The 19,099-nt window shown below is 44.2% G+C and overlaps 1 protein-coding gene across 1 annotated transcript in view; it reads left to right on the plus strand.

Annotated features, from left to right (window-relative positions):
- Positions 1 to 19,099, plus strand: part of astn1 (astrotactin 1) — a gene marked incomplete at both ends in the record, with an annotated part of 516,901 nt that overhangs the window by 438,810 nt on the left and 58,992 nt on the right. The window contains 1 exon segment of the mRNA XM_083781951.1: positions 16,356 to 16,483. Within this exon segment, the coding sequence (XP_083638077.1) occupies positions 16,356 to 16,483 (128 nt within the window).

Here is a 19,099-nt window from a genome sequence, read left to right on the forward strand (position 1 = left end):
CAATCACAAACGCAACTAGAGAGCATGGACTAATCACTTCCTGATCCGCTCTGCCTGTTTTGTTTTCTGTGATGTTTTAAAGAGACTAGAGCAGTGCCCGTTGGACACTGGCCTGCTTGGAACGATGCAAGTTGGACATGCATGCCCCGCCCAGATATTATGCCCGTGTCCCTTTTATGCCCATATATGGAGTTCTTTGTCAGGCATGCCTAAATATGGAGACTATTCAGATGTCAGATCCTATGTGTGATGTCAGTACAGGCCAGCTACATATATGGGCAGAGGCCTTTTTATTTGTGGCGGTTCTTGACAACCGTGGGTCCGACGGACTCGACACCGGGCACTGCACTTCCTGCGGGGGTGTGGAACGCGTGTGTGTAATGATTTCAAGTCGGTGCAGCGAACGGTTCTGGAGTTACGCCGATTACAGACAGACGTAAAGAGACTTTCATAAAAGATGGATTTATCTCTGCTGTTCTTTTTGCCCCAGAGTTTTACAGCTCAATACAGTCAACGGCCACAGCTCTGAAGTTAGAATTAGAATCTTAGAATGGATTTTTCTTTTATAGAACTTAGAATTAGAAGCTTAGAATGGATTGTTATTTTTTTTTAATTAGAATCTTAGAATGTTTTTTTTTTATAGAACTTAAAATTAGAAGCTTAGAATGAATTGTTATTTATTTTTTAATTTAGAATTATAATCTTAAAATGAATTGTTATTTATTTTTTAATTTAGAATTATAATCTTAAAATGAATTGTTATTTATTTTTTAATTTAGAATTAGAAGCTTAGAATGGATTGTTTTTTTTATAGAACTTGGAATTAGAAGCTTAGAATGAATTTCTTTTTTTTTAGAATTAGAATCTTAGAATGAATTATTTATTTTTTAATTTAGACTTAGAAGCTTAGAATGGATTGTTTTTTTATAGAACTTGGAATTAGAAGTTTAGAATTTGGAATGAATTGTTATTTATTTTTTAATTTAGAATTAGAATCTTAGAATTTTTTATTATTATTTTATTTAGAATTAGAATCTTAGAATGGCTTGTTATTTTTTAGAACTTAGAATGGATTATTCTTTTAGAATTAGAAGCTTAGCGCGAGCGAGCAAGTCATGAACGAGCGTCACCGCCGTTGTGTGGCATTGTGCAAAATGCCCCTGGAGCTGCAGTACCTGCTTTCGGCCACCATGTACGTTCCGCTTCAGTGTTTCCTCTCGGTGACGTCTCTATTACTGATAACTGTATGATTCTGACCTCACTGTTTTTGTCTAGTTTTTGTTTTTAAGTTTAGAGATGTTATTTTTCTCAGCTGCTGTTGCTACGCATGGCTGCCAGTTCCCACCTGATGTTGTGTGGGAGTCCAGACTGCTCCAGACCGTACTGAGTAACTGCTAGCTTACATAATGTCTTGAGGCTAGGACTGAGGTCTAAGACATACAGGTCACCTGGTCTGTTGTCTGCTCCAAAGAGGATGACCCGATCTCCCACAATGCAACAGCACATCTCCCCATACATCTTAGAAGGGCGTTTCCCCTTGGGCTCAACCTTCTTCCAGGAGAAGGTCTCTGGACTGAATTTCCACAGATCATTGAGGAACTTGTTACCGTTCCAACCACCAAATATGTACAGCTCTCCATTGTAGGTAAAGGATGAATGATCCTCTCGTTCTGTTGGTAGAAGCCGTGCAGAAGGTGTGTCCAGCCATAGGTTGGTCTCTGTGTCAAACACGGTGTTGTTGTAGTCGTAAATCATATAGCCCCCAAAGCCCCCAAACACAAACATCTTTGTCCCGATGATGTTAGCAGAGTGACGTGTTGAAAATGGAGGTGAAGTTCCTCTGGTGTTAATTAAAGTCCAGACCATCGAGGTGGTGTCCAACTTGTAGATGTCATTAGTGTATCCAGTCTGGGTTAATCCTCCATGAATATACATGACCTTCCCCAAGACACAGGCTGAGTGGTACCACCTCTCCTCTGGAACGGTCCCAGAAACCTGTGGTTTGAACCATCTGTGGGCGTCGACATCAAATGCATAAAGCTCATTGCAGTAAGGAACCCCTCCCCAGAGGTAGACGGTATCTTCAATCAGCACAGCTGTGTGGCCCCGGCGCCCGGAGGGAACCTCAAGGTGAGGTTCTCCAGTTCCAGGGGTCACTGGGGTCAACTTCCTCCAGCATAAAGACACTGTATTAAGGACGTGTACTTCAATGTGATATCTTCCCCTCTGGTTTTCGTCTCCTCCAAAGCAGTAGATCTCGTGTCCGACCACCACAGCAGCCTGGTCCTTTCTAGGTTCTCCTTCCAGATGTTTCGTCCAGTGAAACATTTCACACAGCCGTCAATGAGTGTACAACTAGTTTACAGATGAACTTGTTAGGATGAAGGCAGCTCGGTTTCCTCGTTGCAAGTCACTAACTGATGTTTAGAGTATCGGACACGTCTTTATAAAGAACAAGTACACTGTTGTGATGTCATGGCATGACATGTCATGATGTCATATTGTCACGCAATCTGATTGGCCATTTGGCCAGAACAACCTGTGTCAGAACTATGTCGTCAATCATCCATATTTGGGCATATGGACGGAGAGAAAGAAAACACAGACAAGCAACACCTGTAACCGGATTGTTTGTTGACCCTTGACCTCTTCCAGTAGGTTAAAAAATACAGTAGTTACAAATGGATGGCCCTTACACATTTAGGGCCGGAAGTGCATCAAAATAGAAGCTCTGGGGTGCCAGAGTTGCCTGATCGCTTTTACTCTGAAAGCCTTGAACCGGAAACACTTTCCTAAAAAAGTTGACTTTTGAGTGGCCTCACATCCCTGATCATCTTAATTTATTTTTTTACGCTCCAAAAAGCGTTCATATTTTGCGGGAGAGACGGATGAGGAGCAGAAATTAAGCGCCAGCATATCGATCCATTCATCACCACGGAGAGCGCCCTGGATTAGGAGATACGAGTCATTCTTTCCGCCGCGCTAACATGGGAGTCAATGACAAGCTAATAGTTGCACAGAGCGTTAGCGTACGGCAAGCGAAAAGCAAAATGCCAAAAAATATATATGAAAAATTCTGAATATTCTTATCTCGCCCCGTGCCACTAGGACGTCGCTAGGACGTCCACAGACGTCATAGGCACAAATTTTTCGGAATCCTTATGACGGCCTCATGCGTCGTATGAACTGAAACGGTTAACGTTGAACAATGAGGATAAACATGCCGCTATAATAATAATAATAATACAAAACCTAAATGGCAGTTCCTGCCATGACGCTATCTCACTGTGTATGGAAGACCTAACGAGATGAACTTCACCATGGCTTGTATTAGTTCAGAATGTACGAGGCGTGTTTATATATAGTAGTACTGTATACTGTATTAGTTCAGAATGTGCGTGGCGTGTTTATATAGTACTGTATACTGTATTAGTTCAGAATGTGTGTAGCGTGTTTATATAGTACTGTATACTGTATTAGTTCAGAATGTGTGTAGCGTGTATATAGTACTAAGAGCACCTACTAAGCCATGTCTGTCCCTATTGGTCGAGAAAGAGCACCCAATTAACGAGTGTTTAACTAGAGGTTGACACTCACCTCTGGTAACCTATAGGACTGCACACTGTTACACAAAGTGACGACATCTGTAGCCAATCACAGCGCTGATAATCCATGGGCCTGGAATTCAGCCAATCACAAACGCAACTAGAGAGCATGTAATGATCACTTCCTGATCCGCTCTGCCTGTTTTGTTTTCTGTGATGTTTTAAAGAGACTAGAACGGTGGCCGTTGGACACTGGCCTGCTTGGAACGATGCAAGTTGGAAATGCATGCCCCCACCCAGATATTATGCCTGTGTCCCTTTTATGCCCATATATGGAGTTCTTTGTCAGGCATGCCTAAATATGGAGACTATTCAGATGTCAGATCCTATGTGTGATGTCAGTACAGGCCAGCTACATATATGGGCAGAGGCCTTTTTTATTTGTGGCGGTTCTTGACAACCGTGGGTCCGGCGGACTCGACACCGGGCACTGCACTTCCTGCGGGGGTGTGGAACGCGTGTGTGTAATGATTTCAAGTCGGTGCAGCGACCGGTTCTGGAGTTACGCCGATTACAGACAGACGTAGAAAGAGACTTTCATAAAAGATGGATTTATCTCTGCTGTTCTTTTTGCCCCAGAGTTTTACAGCTCAAGACATTCTGTTTTCAAACGGCAACAACTCTGAATCTTAGAATGGATATATATATATTTTTTAATATAACTTTAGAATTAGAAGCTTAGAATGTATTGTTTTTTTTAAAAATTAGAATATATTTATTTTTATAGAACTTAGAATTTGAAGCTTAGAATTAATTTTTATTTATTTTTTAATTTATAATTAGAAGCTTAGAATTAATTGTTTTTTTTTTTTTTTTTTGAATTAGAAGCATAGAATGGATTGTTTTTTTTATATAACTTGGAATTATAAGCTTATAATGGATTGTTATTTTTTTAGAACTTAGAATTATAATCTTAGAATGGATTGTTATTTTTTTATAATTAGAAGCTTAGCGCGAGAAAGTCATGAACGAGCGTCACCGCCGTTGTGTGGCATTGTGCAAAATGCCCCTGGAGCCGCAGTACCTGCTTTCGGCCACCATGTCCGTTCCGCTTCAGTGTTTCCTCTCGGTGACGTCTCTATTACTGATAACTATATGATTCTGACCTCACTGTTTTTGTCTAGTTTTTGTTTTTGCTGTTGCTAAGCATGGCTGCCAGTTCCCACCTGATGTTGTGTGGGAGTCCAGACTGCTCCAGACCGTACTGATTAACTGCTAGCTTACATAATGTCTTGAGGCTAGGAGTCGGACTGAAGTCTAAGACATACAGGTCGCATCGTCCTCCAAAGAGGATGATACGATTTGCCACCAAGGACTCATTATTCATCCTTTGTGGGCGTTTCCCCTTGGGCTCAACCTTCTCCCAGGAGAAGGTCCATGGACTGTATTTCCACACATCATTGAGGAACTTCCAACCACCAAATATGTACAGCTCTCCATTGTAGGTAAAGGATGAATTATCCTGTCGTTCTTTTGGTAGAAGCTGTGACATAGGTATGTCGAGCCAATGGTTGGTCTCTGTGTCAAACACTCTGACGGTGTTGTTGTTGTTGTCGTGAATCATAGCCCGCCCATAGCCCCCAAACACAAACATCATTGTCCCGATGATGTTAGCAGAGTGACGGTATGAAAATGGAGTTGAAGTTCCCCCGGTGTTAATTAAAGTCCAGACCATCGTGGTGGTGTCCAACTTGTAGATGTCATTAGTCAGTCCAGTCTGGGTTAATCCTCCATGAATATACATGACCTTCCCCAAGACACAGGCTGAGTGGTACCACCTCTCCTTTGGAACGGTCTCAGAAACCTGTGGTTTGAACCATCTGTGGGCGTCGACATCAAATGCATAAAGCACATTGCAGTAAGGAATCCCTCCCCAGAGGTAGACGGTATCTTCAATCAGCACAGCTGTGTGGCCCCGGCGCCCAGAGGGAACCTCAAGGTGAGGTTCTCCAGTTACAGGGGTCACTGGGGTCAACTTCCTCCAGCATAAAGACACTGTATTAAGGATGTGTACTTCAATGTAATCTCTTCCCCTCTGGTTTTCGTCTTCTCCAAAGCAGTAGATATCGTGTCCAACCACCACAGCAGCCTGGTCCTTTCTAGGTTCTCCTTCCAGATGATTCGTCCAGTGAAACATTTCACACAGCCGTCAATGAGTGTTTACAGATGAACTTGTTAGGATGAAGGCAGCTCAGTTTCCTCGTTGCAAGTCACTAACTGATGTTTAGAGTATCGGACACGTCTTTATAAAGAACAATTACACTGTTGTCACTGTGATGTCATGCTGATGTCATATTGTCACGCAATCTGATTGGCCATTTGGCCAGAACAACCTGTGTCAGAACTATGTCGTCAATCATCCATATTTGGGCATATGGACGGAGATAAAGAAAACGCAGACAAGCAACACCCGGAACCGGATTGTTTGTTGACCCTTGACCTCTTCCAGTAGGTTTAAGGAATACAGTGGTTACAAATGGATGGCCCTTTAACGTTGAACAATGAGGATAAACATGCCGCCATAATAATAATACAAAACTCCACCATGGCGTGTATTAGTTCAGAATGTATGAGGCGTGTTTATATACAGTAGTACTGTATACTGTATTAGTTCAGAATGTGTGTAGCGTGTATATAGTACTAAGAGCACCTACTAACCCATGTCTGTCCCTATTGGTCGAGGAAGAGCACCCAATTAACGAGTGTTTAACTAGAGGTTGACACTCACGTCTGGTAACCTATAGGACTGCACACTGTTACACAAAGTGACGACATCTGTAGCCAATCACAGCGCTGATAATCCATGGGCCTGGAATTCAGCTAATCACAAACGCAACTAGAGAGCATGGAATGATCACTTCCTGATCCGCTCTGCCTGTTTTGTTTTCTGTGATGTTTTAAAGAGACTAGAGCGGTGCCCGTTGGGACACTGTCCTACTTTAAACGATGCAAGTTGGACATGCATGCCCCGCCCAGATATTATGCCTGTGTCCCTTTGTATGCCCATATATGGAGTTCTTTGTCAGGCATGCCTAAATATGGAGACTATTCAGATGTCAGATCCTATGTGTGATGTCAGTACAGGCCAGCTACATATATGGGCAGAGGCCTTTTTATTTGTGGCGGTTCTTGACAACCGTGGGTCCGACGGACTCGACACCGGGCACTGCACTTCCTGCGGGGGTGTGGAACGCGTGTGTGTAATGATTTCAAGTCGGTGCAGCGAACGGTTCTGGAGTTACGCCGATTACAGACAGACGTAAAGACACTTTCATAAAAGATGGATTTATCTCTGCTGTTCTTTTTGCCCAAGAGTTTTACAGCTCAAGACATTCTGTTTTCAAGCGGCAACAACTCTGGAATTTAGAATTAGAACTTAGAATGGATTGCTTCTTTTTATAGAACTTAGAATTAGAAGCTTAGAATGGATTGTGTGTTTTTTTTTTTTTAATTAGAATCTTAGAATGGATTTATTTTTATAGAACTTAGAATTTGAAGCTTAGAATGATTTTTATTTATTTTTTAATTTATAATTAGAAGCTTAGAATGAATTGTTATTTATTCTTTAATTTAGAATTAGAAGCTTAGAATGGATTGTTTTTTTAAAGAACTTGGAATTATAAGCTTATAATGGATTGTTATTTTTTTAGAACTTAGAATTAGAATCTTAGAATGGATTGTTATTTTTTTATAATTAGAAGCTTAGCGCGAGCGAGAAAGTCATGAACGAGCGTCACCGCCGTTGTGTGGTATTGTGCAAAATGCCCCTGGAGCTGCAGTACCTGCTTTCGGCCACCATGTCCGTTCCGCTTCAGTGTTTCCTCTCGGTGACGTCTCTATTACTATTAACTGTATGATTCTGACCTCACTGTTTTTGTCTAGTTTTTGTTTTTAAGTTTAGAGATGTTATTTTTCTCAGCTGCTGTTGGTACGCATGGCTGCCAGTTCCCACCTGATGTTGTGTGGGAGTCCAGACTGCTCCAGACCGTACTGAGTAACTGCTAGCTTACATAATGTCTTGAGGCTAGGACTGAAGTCTAAGACATACAGGTCCTCTGCTCCAAAGAGGATGACCCGATCTCCCACAATGCAACAGCACATCTCCCCATACATCTTAGAAGGGCGTTTCCCCTTGGGCTCAACCTTCTTCCAGGAGAAGGTCTCTGGACTGAATTTCCACAGATCATTGAGGAACTTGTTACCGTTCCAACCACCAAATATGTACAGCTCTCCATTGTAGGTAAAGGATGAATGATCCTCTCGTTCTGTTGGTAGAGGCCGTGTAGAAGGTGTGACCAGCCATTGGTTGGTCTCTGTGTCAAACACGGTGTTGAACACGGTGTTGTTGTAGTCGTAAATCACATAGCCCCCAAAGCCCCCAAACACAAACATCATTGTCCCGATGATGTTAGCAGAGTGACGTTTTGAAAATGGAGGTGAAGTTCCTCTGGTGTTAATTAAAGTCCAGACCATCGATGTGGTGTCCAACTTGCAGATGTCATTAGTGTATCCAGTCTGGGTTAATCCTCCATGAATATACATGACCTTCCCCAAAACACAGGCTGAGTGGTACCACCTCTCCTTTGGAACGGTCCCAGAAACCTGTGGTTTGAACCATCTGTGGGCGTCGACATCAAATGCATAAAGCACATTGCAGTAAGGAACCCCTCCCCAGAGGTAGACGGTATCTTCAATCAGCACAGCTGTGTGGCCCCGGCGCCCGGAGGGAACCTCAAGGGGAGGTTCTCCAGTTCCAGGGGTCACTGCAGGGGTCAACTTCCTCCAGCATAAAGACACTGTATTAAGGACGTGTACTTCAATGTAATCTCTTCCCCTCTGGTTTTCGTCTTCTCCAAAGCAGTAGATCTCGTGTCCGACCACCACAGCAGCCTGGTCCTTTCTAGGTTCTCCTTCCAGATGATTCGTCCAGTGAAACATTTCACACAGCCGTCAATGAGTGTTGACAACTAGTTTACAGATGAACTTGTTAGGATGAAGGCAGCTCGGTTCCCTCGTTGCAAGTCACTAACTGATGTTTAGAGTTTCGGACACGTCTTTATGAAGAACAATTACACTGTTGTGATGTCATGGCATGCTTATCTCATACTGTCACTGTCACGCAATCTGATTGGCCATTTGGCCAGAACAACATGTGTCAGAACTATGTCGTCAATCATCCATATTTGGGCATATGGACGGAGAGAAAGAAAACACAGACGAGCAACACCCGGAACCGGATTGTTTGTTGACCCTTGACCTCTTCCAGTAGGTTTAAGGAATACAGTGGTTACAAATGGATGGCCCTTTAACGTTGAACAATGAGGATAAACATGCCGCTATAATAATAATAATACAAAACTTAAATGGCAGTTCCTGCCATGCACCATGGCTTGTATTAGTTCAGAATGTGCGAGGCGTGTTTATAATATAGTACAGTATACTGTATTAGTTCAGAATGTGTGTATATATATAACCTTGGGGCAGCGGTGGCTCAGGGGTAGAGTGCCTGGATGGTAACCATAAGGTTGCCAGTTCGAACCCGGGCTCCCCCAGAGTTACTGTCTAAGTGTCCTTGAGCAAGACACTGAACCCATAATTGCTCCCGATGTGCTGGTTTGTGCCTTGCATGGTTTACGCTGCCATCGGTGTATGAATGTGTGTGTGAATGGGTGAATGTAATGCACAATCTCTGTAAAGCGCCTTGGATAAAGGCGCTATATAAATGCACCATTTACCATTTATATCTTTATATATATTATATACTGCAACTTCAGAAACGCTATGGTGTGGTGATAATAACTTGGTGATAATAAGGCAGCAGCTGTGTAGCAGCTCCGGATATGCCATTGTAAACACAACCGCTCGACAATTAGAATGAAATGATATTACCGCTAACAGCTTCTCACGCACACACACACAAACACACAGTGTGTCGATGCACGTCAATGCGCCACTACTTAAACCGTTGCTGTTGATGAAAGTGTGTACAGTGGTTGCGCACGCACTGTGACGCACGCACGCACGCACACACACACGCATACACACACCTCTCACCCGTTGTGTCTGGCCGAGAGAGAGAGACAGAGAGAGAGAGAGAGAGAGAGAGAGAGAGAGAGATAGTACTTATTATTCTGCTTCATGCCCAACGCCAGCCGTGGCGTTCGAAACCTTTTTCCCTGGCACTTCTTCAGAAAGCCTCCCCCTCCCCCCCCCCCCCCCCCCCCCCCTCCACAGAGCATCTGTCAGAGTACAGTACGTTCACATGACATTGTTCAACCCATTTACGCCTGAGGACGAGTCTACTGTACACATTCCTTACCATTTACAATGTAGGCATTTAGCAGACGCTCTTGATCCAGAGCGACTTACATTAAGCAAAAGCACGGCATGCATACATCACATATATAAAAAGTAGTTATCATGAATCATGTATAAACTATAGGAACGTAACAGTGGAGTATCTATGTCGACTATACATGTGTACTATAAAGTGCTATGACTACATACAATGCAATTCTAGTGCTGTCTTTGTTTTTATATATTTTTTTATCCCACGATTTTGTAACCCATTTTTCACCCCTGTGTCAATCATCTAATGTGATCCTGGGCTCTACACACCCTCCGCCAACCTAGTCCCCATATATGGGGGACAAGGGGAGAGCAACGTACTTGAACTCATGCTTCCTTAATGCCCGAGTGTCCAAGTTGCTCCTTTACACCTGACAGGGGGGAGTTTCCCTGGTTGGACGTAGCGCGTGGGAAGGAACACGTTATGCCAACCAGTTCCTTTCCCCTCCATCCCTCTAGTGCTGTCTACGTAACGAGCTATAAGTCTGTCTAAAATACTATCTTTAAGTCTACATAAAGTGCTATCTAAGGGGCCTTACTAAATCCTATAAACAGGGCCATATACTCCATATTTGGGCATGCCTAAATATGGGTTCCTCCCACCGTATTGTGACATCATTCTGACATCACCCCACCACAGGGCGACACCGACACCACCGGACGCACGGTTGTCCATAACCGCCCAAAAAGGCCTCTGGACAGCTCAGTGTCTCAGTGTCCATACTGTATATGGAGCTGGCCTGTTCTGACATCATTCCGACGTCTGCATAGTCTCCATAGTTGGGCATGCCTGTCAAAGAACTCCATATATGGGCATACTAGGGACACAGGCCTACCGTAATATCTGGGTGGGGGAATGCATTTCCGACTTGCATCGTTCCAAGTAGGCCAGTGCCCAACGGGCACCGCTGCAGAGGCTCCAACGGGCACCACTCCGGTTACATAAAATAAAATACACATTAAAATACTATATGAAATGCATTCCCATAATAACGCAGCAACAGGTGGAACTATTTAACCCATTCTGACCTGAGATCAGATTCATACGAGGTTTTCCACTGGACACACACTGGTCTGATGAACCCATTCTGACCTGAGATCAGATTCTAAAAATGTCAGTCGCTCTTCGATTTTTCAAAAATAGCAGACCTACAAGCTCATATCGCGCCACTCGGTGGCGCGATATGAGCTTGTAGATCTGCTATTTTTAAATAGCTAAAGCATAACATGATGCTGACACCAAAATAGGTGCCCGGTCAGAATGGGTTAAACATGTTCCTATTTAAAATGTCCACTGCCGTTAATTGGCACAAACAGAGTCTTGTAACTCTTCTTTTCTGCTAATTTCACTCCTGCCTGATGGTAACAAGTCACATTCAGGGGACATGCACATGCACATGCACATGCACATGCACATGCACATGCACATGCACATGCACATGCACATGCACATGCACATGCACATGCACATGCACATGCACATGCACATGCACATGCACATGCACATGCACAGAGCAACAACTTCAACAAAGTAGCACTGGTCCTGCCCCCCCCCTTGATCCCTTCTGGAGGAAAACCGGCGATGCCCCCGAAACTCTTCTCATGTTTTTAGAGCAGGTTGGGGTACTGTACATGCCACATGGCCTCGCGTGGCACGCACGCATTATTTCAAACGTGTTGACTCCACATGTCCCTTTCATCCTGCCTCCTGTGTGTAGACGCCATCTAGGACAGACATTGTTGAGAGATATGGGAGTGAGTGGCCCCTGCTGAGGGGAGGGTGGCGAGGGGACGGACTGTATCTGTTCAAAGGCAGTGTTTCCAAAGACAGCAGCCGCTCTCTGAGGCCCCGTCATCACAGCATCCCCAGAGCAGCATGGGATTTCGGTGCATGATTTTAGTTATTTTGCGACCACAGGTCTCATTTACTATGAACATGTGCAATTCCCGTCAGTCAGTCGGTTGGTTGTTCGGTTGGTCACCCCAGGCATGACCATATATGGTCATACATAGTGAGTCGCTTGTTTATGTGTTTCACTGACGGAAAACCCTGTAAATGATGATTAAATAATTTTTGACAATTTCGTCAAAAATGTTTTCTTTTTTTACTAAAACGTTAGGGAGGGACTAGTGGATAAGAGATCCAGTAGGACTAAATATTAGGGAGTCCAGTAGAACTAAATGTTAGGGAGGGACTAGTGGAGAAGAGATCCAGTAGAACTAAATGTTAGGGAGGGACTAGTGGAGAAGAGATCCAGTGGGACGTGCCTCGAGGACCTCTCTAGGGAGACGCCCGAGAGGCATCCTAAACAGAAGCCCAAACCACCTAAGCTGGCTCCTTTCCAGGCGAAGAAGCAGCGACTCAAGTCTCTCTCACGTGACTGAACTTCTCACCCTATCTCTCTAAGGGAGATGCCAGCCACCCGTTGAAGAAAACTAATTTCGGCCGCTTGTATTCGCGACATTATTATTTCGGTCATGACCCATACCTCATGACCATAGGTGAGAGTAGGAACACTTCATGACCATAGGTGAGAGTAGGAACACTTCATGACCATACTGTAGGTGAGAGTAGGAACGAAGATTGCTCGGTAGACAGAGAGCTTTGCCTTCTGGCTCAGCTCATCTGTAACATTCACACTCTCATGTTAAGTTTAGCACATGCATACTGTAGTTCACTCTTAACTGCAGCGCAGATATAGGTACACATAGAACTGTACTGACTGGTGCTGCTCATTCCATTTGCCTGCGCTGCACCTTCTATGTTATATCTATACCTATACTTATTCTTCGACACACGACAGTATAGTTGAGCCGTCGAGCTACAAGCCCACAGCTGCAGTGCAGAGTGCAGAGCGCCACGTCACAGAAGGGACTTGTATGTTTGTAGATTGGCGATTGACATGGAATGCATAATCAATATGTTTCCACATTTCACTTAGTAACTCTTAGCGGTACCTCGGTACGCTGCTGTCAGTAGCGAATGCAACAACTCAGATCTTGTTGCCAATTTGAGCGCTTTGCTAATGCTGACAGCTGGAAACTCTTAGAGTTTTACTCTCAGGCTAGAAAGTGACAGATGCTGGAATCCAGAATCAACACAGACGTATCCTAATGAACCTCGTGCTCTGTGATTTGGGGGGCCACGAATCCAGTAATTGCCGACGTTAGCTTAAAATAGACATATTATGCTAATATGGGTTTGATGCTCAACCGAGCAATAACATTTTGTATGAGGAGGGGAAAAAAAAGCCAATTAATCAAAAGCAAAACTTTGTTCCCCACGGAGTCAGATCAGATGAATTATTAAATATCATCCCTCATCCCAATTATTCCCCCCGTCGCCTCTTCAATCACTATTTAGATAAACTTAGTCTTACAGTCCAAGCAGCTACTTTGATTTGTATAAACCTAATTCCCATGTTTCAACTTATGGTTGACTATTATGGCATTCTCAAGACCCAAACTCCCACCGCGCAAAGTCGATCGGGATTGCGCTTAGCGGCATTCTGCCGATTAAAGGACCACTTCACCACTTTTCAACCTATCTTCATATAATAGGTCCTCACTAATAATCATGCAAAAAAAATCTACTCTGTCTGTGTCTCATAGAAGGAATGTGGGCAGTTCAGAAACCGTCTTCCAGTGACATCATCGATGGGGAATACAAGCTAATAGAAACTGCAGGCTTTCTAGTCCTGAAAAGTTGCACTGCAAAAATGGAAGCCATCGTTCTCACGATAATGAAAATCTAAACATTTTTGTAAAATAATCTTGTTTAAAAAAGAAAAACTGCCTAATGATGAGGTCACTGGAAAAAAGGTTTCTAAACTGCCCACAGCCGTCCTATGAGACACAGACTGAGAAGAAAAAAATTGTGCCATTTCTTCATGATTATTAGAGACGACCTATTATATGAAGATAGGTTGAAAAGTGGTGAAGTGGTCCTTTAACACAGAGCGGAAAAATAGGGCCCTGGGAGTGCTTTGCCCGTTCAAGATCACTACTTGACAAATATGGCCATATTCTAGTGTCCCAAAATGCTACTGGAATGACTAAACCACTCACTTAAGAGCTAAAGTGTGCAGATCCACGGCGTGTACTAAAACCTTTGTTTGAACCTCTCCTGCAATTACACTTAGAGTGAATAAAGGGGGAGAAAACAAAATGCACTGGCAGCCGACAGTCGTTTCAAACAAACAACAAGAAAAACAAACCCAAACACCTCATCACATTAAATATGAATCACGCTGCAACGGAACTATCGACATAAACATGACAAATTGATGAGTCTTCTTCTGCAGACATCGTAAAACCTGACTCTGGGTTTGCAACACAAGGGAGGCACAGTTAAAAGTTTACAAAACATATCAATTTAAAGACAAACTGAATGAAACAACTTCAAACATAACTTGTCAGTACATAATGAATGACCTTCAGTGCGTAGGACGGGGCGGCGGTGGCTCAGTGGGTAGAGTGGCTGGATGGTAACTAGGGCTGTGAATCTTTGGGTGTCCCACGATTCGATTCGATTCCGATTCTTGGGGTCACGATTCGATTCAAAATCGATTTTTTCGATTCTACGATTCTCGATTCTCCAAAAACTTTTTTTTTTCCAGATTCGAAACTATTCTCTATTCAAAATGATTCTTGATTCAATACATAGGATTTCATCACAATCTACTGCAGCCAACTGAAGTGATTAACTTGAAAATGACTGAAGACATGATGTTTACTGTAAGGGTGAGGGTTAGGGTGAGCTTACATTTCATATTATAAACACCATGTAGTGAAAACTCCTGTAACTAACCAGAAATAAAATCTAAAAAAATAATAATAATAATAATAATAATAATAAAAAAATCGATTTTTGGAAATTATGAATCGATTTTGAATCGTTCATAACGGGAATCGCGATTCTAATTCGAATCGATTTTTTTGACACCCCTAATGGTAACCGCAAGGTTGCCAGTTCGAACCCTGTGTGCTCCCCCAGAGTTAGTGTCGAAGTGTCCATGAGCAAGACACTGAACCCCTAATTGCTCCCGATGTGCTGGTTGGTGCCTTGCATAGTTTCTGCCACCATTGGTGTGTGAATGTGTGTGTGAATGGGTGAATGTAATGCACATACATCTATGCAAAGCGCCTTGGATAAAGGCACTATATAAATGCACCATTTACCATTTACCAGTGTGAATGTTGCAAGGTGTAAACCGAGACAGGTTACCAAACAGAACTCGGGGACAGAGGAGAAGGCCATGGATGAAGGCAGACTGGCACACACCAGAACTCGGGCCGGGCGTGCTACTGTGTTGGAACCAGGGGGGCAGTCAGACAGATATTTTGTGAAGCCTGAAACTCCTGAAAGTTCATATAATGGCCTGTTGTGGCGCTGTCACTGGACCCAAAAAACCCATAGCCCCATAGAAGTCGATGTATTTGGGCCCAACTTCACCTAGATTGTATTACCTTAATAAACATGGTCATGAATACTTTCTGCTTCCAGTCACTAGTTTAAAGTCTCATTTCTAATGTCATAATATTCTTTTTGGAAAATTATGGTCCCATTTATAAAATAAATGACCATAAAGTTGCGTATGTTCTGAGGGGCGTGGCTACCGTTACAGTATATGATCGGGAGTCCCCACCCACTCGAGTCAAAATAAAAACCAACGGAGAAGAAGGGGGGAAGTCCCGCCTCGTTGTCTGGGCAGCCAATGGCCAGCTGGGCCCAAACAGAGCCAGCCAAACGGATCTAGAAAGATGGCGACTTACAGTGCAGGAATAACAGGCTTCATTTTACGTCCATGTTAGACCCGGGGAACGCTTTGTCCATATTTTTTACAGTCTATGGTTGGAACTCTTAGGTGATCTAACCACTCTGTGGCACGCTATGAGCTTGTAGATCTGCTATTTTTCAATAGCTAAAGTATAACATAATGTTTAGTTAAAACACCAAAAGGGGAAGGGTTGAGTCGGCTCAAGCGAACTTTGCAATGTGTTCTGCACACACATAATTACTCGTCTGGATCTCTTCTCCACTTGGCCATCCTTAACATTTTACTCTAGTTTTGATTTGGTGACAAAATGGTCAATATATTTAGTCTTAGTTTTAGTCACAGTGTAGTCTTTATTTAGCTTTTGTTTAGCTTTTGTCAGTGGAAAAAAAGGTAGCCCTTTAACCCTCGACAAGCCTTTCCTTTGTTGCTCTCTCTCTCTCTCTCTCTTCTCTCTCTCTCTCTCTCTCTCTCTCTCTCTCTCTCTCTCTCTCTCTCTCCCCCTCTCTCTCTCTCATTTCTCCTAATTATCCCCCGCCCCCCTTCTTCTTGTTGAACGTGTGAGTAATGGCGTCTCTAAATGGCGTCCTCCCTTACGCGGTGTCATCCCTCTTCTTCATGGCAGGCAGAAGAACTTTGCCCGCGGCATCGAGCAGCAGCTCCCAGATGGCATGGTGGTGGCGTCGGTGCCAACAGAGGTGCAGTGCCACGAGGAGCTGTCGGACCCCGTGCCCGACCCCGAGTACCTGACAGGTAGGCACGCTTTTTTTTTTACCAGCCGCAAGCTGGTCAATATTAGCTTGCCATAGTTCCGACCGGGTAGCACACACTGGAGATCATTTTCTGCTACTGGTTGCCAAGCCTGCATATTTCCAGCCTAACGTGGATTCATTCACAGTTTGCTTGCCTGGTTTGGTTTTTGGAGGCTGCTTAGCTTATTTCTGTCACGACAGTTTCCACCACTGGCAACAACCCATCGTCTGCACGGCATGGCTAGTCGAGCAGTTCTGATTGGCTGCCTCGTCTCCAGCCATGTTGCCTCATAATTCTTTAGGGTCACTAATTTGAGCATAACAGCGGAGCGCAGCTAAAAAGTGGCATAACGTCAGCAGCAGACCCACATATAACAATAATGCAGCTGGTAATTAATTTATTTAATCAATTTGGGCTTGTTTGTTCCTAGGATAGCTCAGGAAAAGGAGCGCTCGTTTTACGACGCCGGAAAGGAAAGCGCCGCCCGCCCGCACGGGCGGAACCTCACCTTCTAATACAAACACAAAACCCTGTTCTGCCAGCTGCCTCGCTAAAGCCTAGTGGATTACTGTACCGACTTGTAATACCATGCTTCACCTGTTCGCGCCCCACTGCTGCCACTACTTTTACAAGCGGAACTACATATTTTGAGATGGGGGTCCGTGGCCCAACAGAGATAATTCTGGGGGTCCTTGACATGAAAAAGGTTGAGCACAAAAGGTTGAGCACATAAAATCATTATATTTTTTTTCCCCACTTCTGTGATTAAATTGACTGCGGTATTCAGTTGTTTGTTCCAGCGATTTAATGGATTTAATGGATTTAATGGATTTAATTAATTTAATAAGGGCTTTTCATAAAAGCACTAGAACAATGTCAAAACAAACCCATTATCCGTCTACTTACTGTTCATTTAAAGTTTCTGAATAACCTACACACAACAAGACAAACAAATGCAGTACAATTCTACGTTTAATCTAAAGAAGTGATGCGATGCGACACGTTGTGATCTTGTAGATCTGCTAATTTCGCCACACCACTGAGTATAAATCAGGCATTTCAACGGCCCGCCAAAATACATTTCAGTCGACTAAATCTACAGTGGATTTAGTCACTATAGCACATGACTCAAATGACTCAAATATGAGTAAAACTTAAATGTTTGAAATTTCATTCAAACATTACATAAACAATTCTGTCAAAATCAACACTGCTCCAAAGATGAGAGCACAACCCCCCCCCCCCCCCCCCCCCCCCCCCCCCCCCCCCCGGCCCTCTCAAACCTCCCAACAATGGGATCTGTTTGATCCTGTGCCAGGCCTGGGAGGACTGCAGAGACACTGATCTTTTATTCTTTACCTCCCTCCCTCCCTCCATCCCTCCCTCCCTCCCTACCTCCTCACTCCCTCCCTCCTTCCCCCCTCCCTCCTTCCCTCCATCCCTCCCTCCCTCCCTCCTCCCTCCCTCGCTCCCTCCTTCCCTCCCTCCCCTCCCTCCCCCCTCCCTCCCTCCCTCCCTCCCTCCCTCCCTCCCTCCCTCCCTCCCTTTTCTCCATCTTGGGGGAAATCTTCTTTAGTGTCGCTGAGCATATATACCTGCTTTCCAATTAAATCAAGATGTATTTGCCTTTCAAAAAGCCTCCCTCTCTCTCCCCCCTCGACCCCCACCGCTGGAATAACCCATTCTGAACGGGAACCCCTTTTGGTGTTATAGCAAAATGTCATGCTTTAGCTATTGAAAAATAGCAGACCTACAAGCTCATAGCGCGCCACCGAGTGGCGCGCTACGAGCGGCGCGCTACGAGCTTGTAGGTCTGCTATTTTTGAAAAAAAACGAAGAACGACTGACATAGAAACATAGCTTTTTCAGAAAACTGTCAGGATGTAGAAGACATTTATAGAATCTGATCTCAGGCCAGAATGAAAACTGTCAGGATGTAGAAGACATCTTATAGAAATCTGATCTCAGGTCAGAATGGATAATTGATGGAGGTCCCTGGCCTCTTGATGAATGGCTTCCAGCCTTGGAGATGAATAGCAAGATGAATGATTCCACACGGCGCGGCGAGGCGAGGCGGGCGGGGCTGGCGTTGGCTTTTTGTGGTACAAGGAGTGCTGACTTTGAAGACGAAACGCACTGACCATGGAAAAGCCGACGATGCTAGCCCGGCCCGGCCGGCCGAATCAGCAAAGGAAGGACAACGAGCGAGCAAGCGAGCGAGCGGCTATACGCCGCCGCGGCTCAATGGTGGCCATTCTTCCTCCTCGCCATGTGGCGTCTGCATGCCGCTATAGCTATACCCACGGACAATTATACCCGGGGCCTGCAGGCAATTAACCGCAGGTGCAAGCGATAACGCTGATGGCGCTGCCAGGAGAGTTTTAGTCCATTCTGAACTGGAACCCATTTTGGTGTTGGCATCATGTTATGCTTTAGCTATTGAAAAAATAGCAGATCTACAAGCTCATAGCGCGCCACCGAGTGGCGCGCTACGAGCTTGTAGGTCTGCTATTTTTTTTTAAATCGAAGAACGACTGACATTTTTTTAGAATCTGATCTCAGGTCAGAATGGGTTAATCAGACCAGTGTGTGTCCAGTGGGAAACCTCGTATGAAT

This window comes from Protomyctophum parallelum (genome assembly GCF_964188405.1).
Source record: "Protomyctophum parallelum genome assembly, chromosome: 14".
NCBI lineage: Eukaryota > Metazoa > Chordata > Actinopteri > Myctophiformes > Myctophidae > Protomyctophum > Protomyctophum parallelum.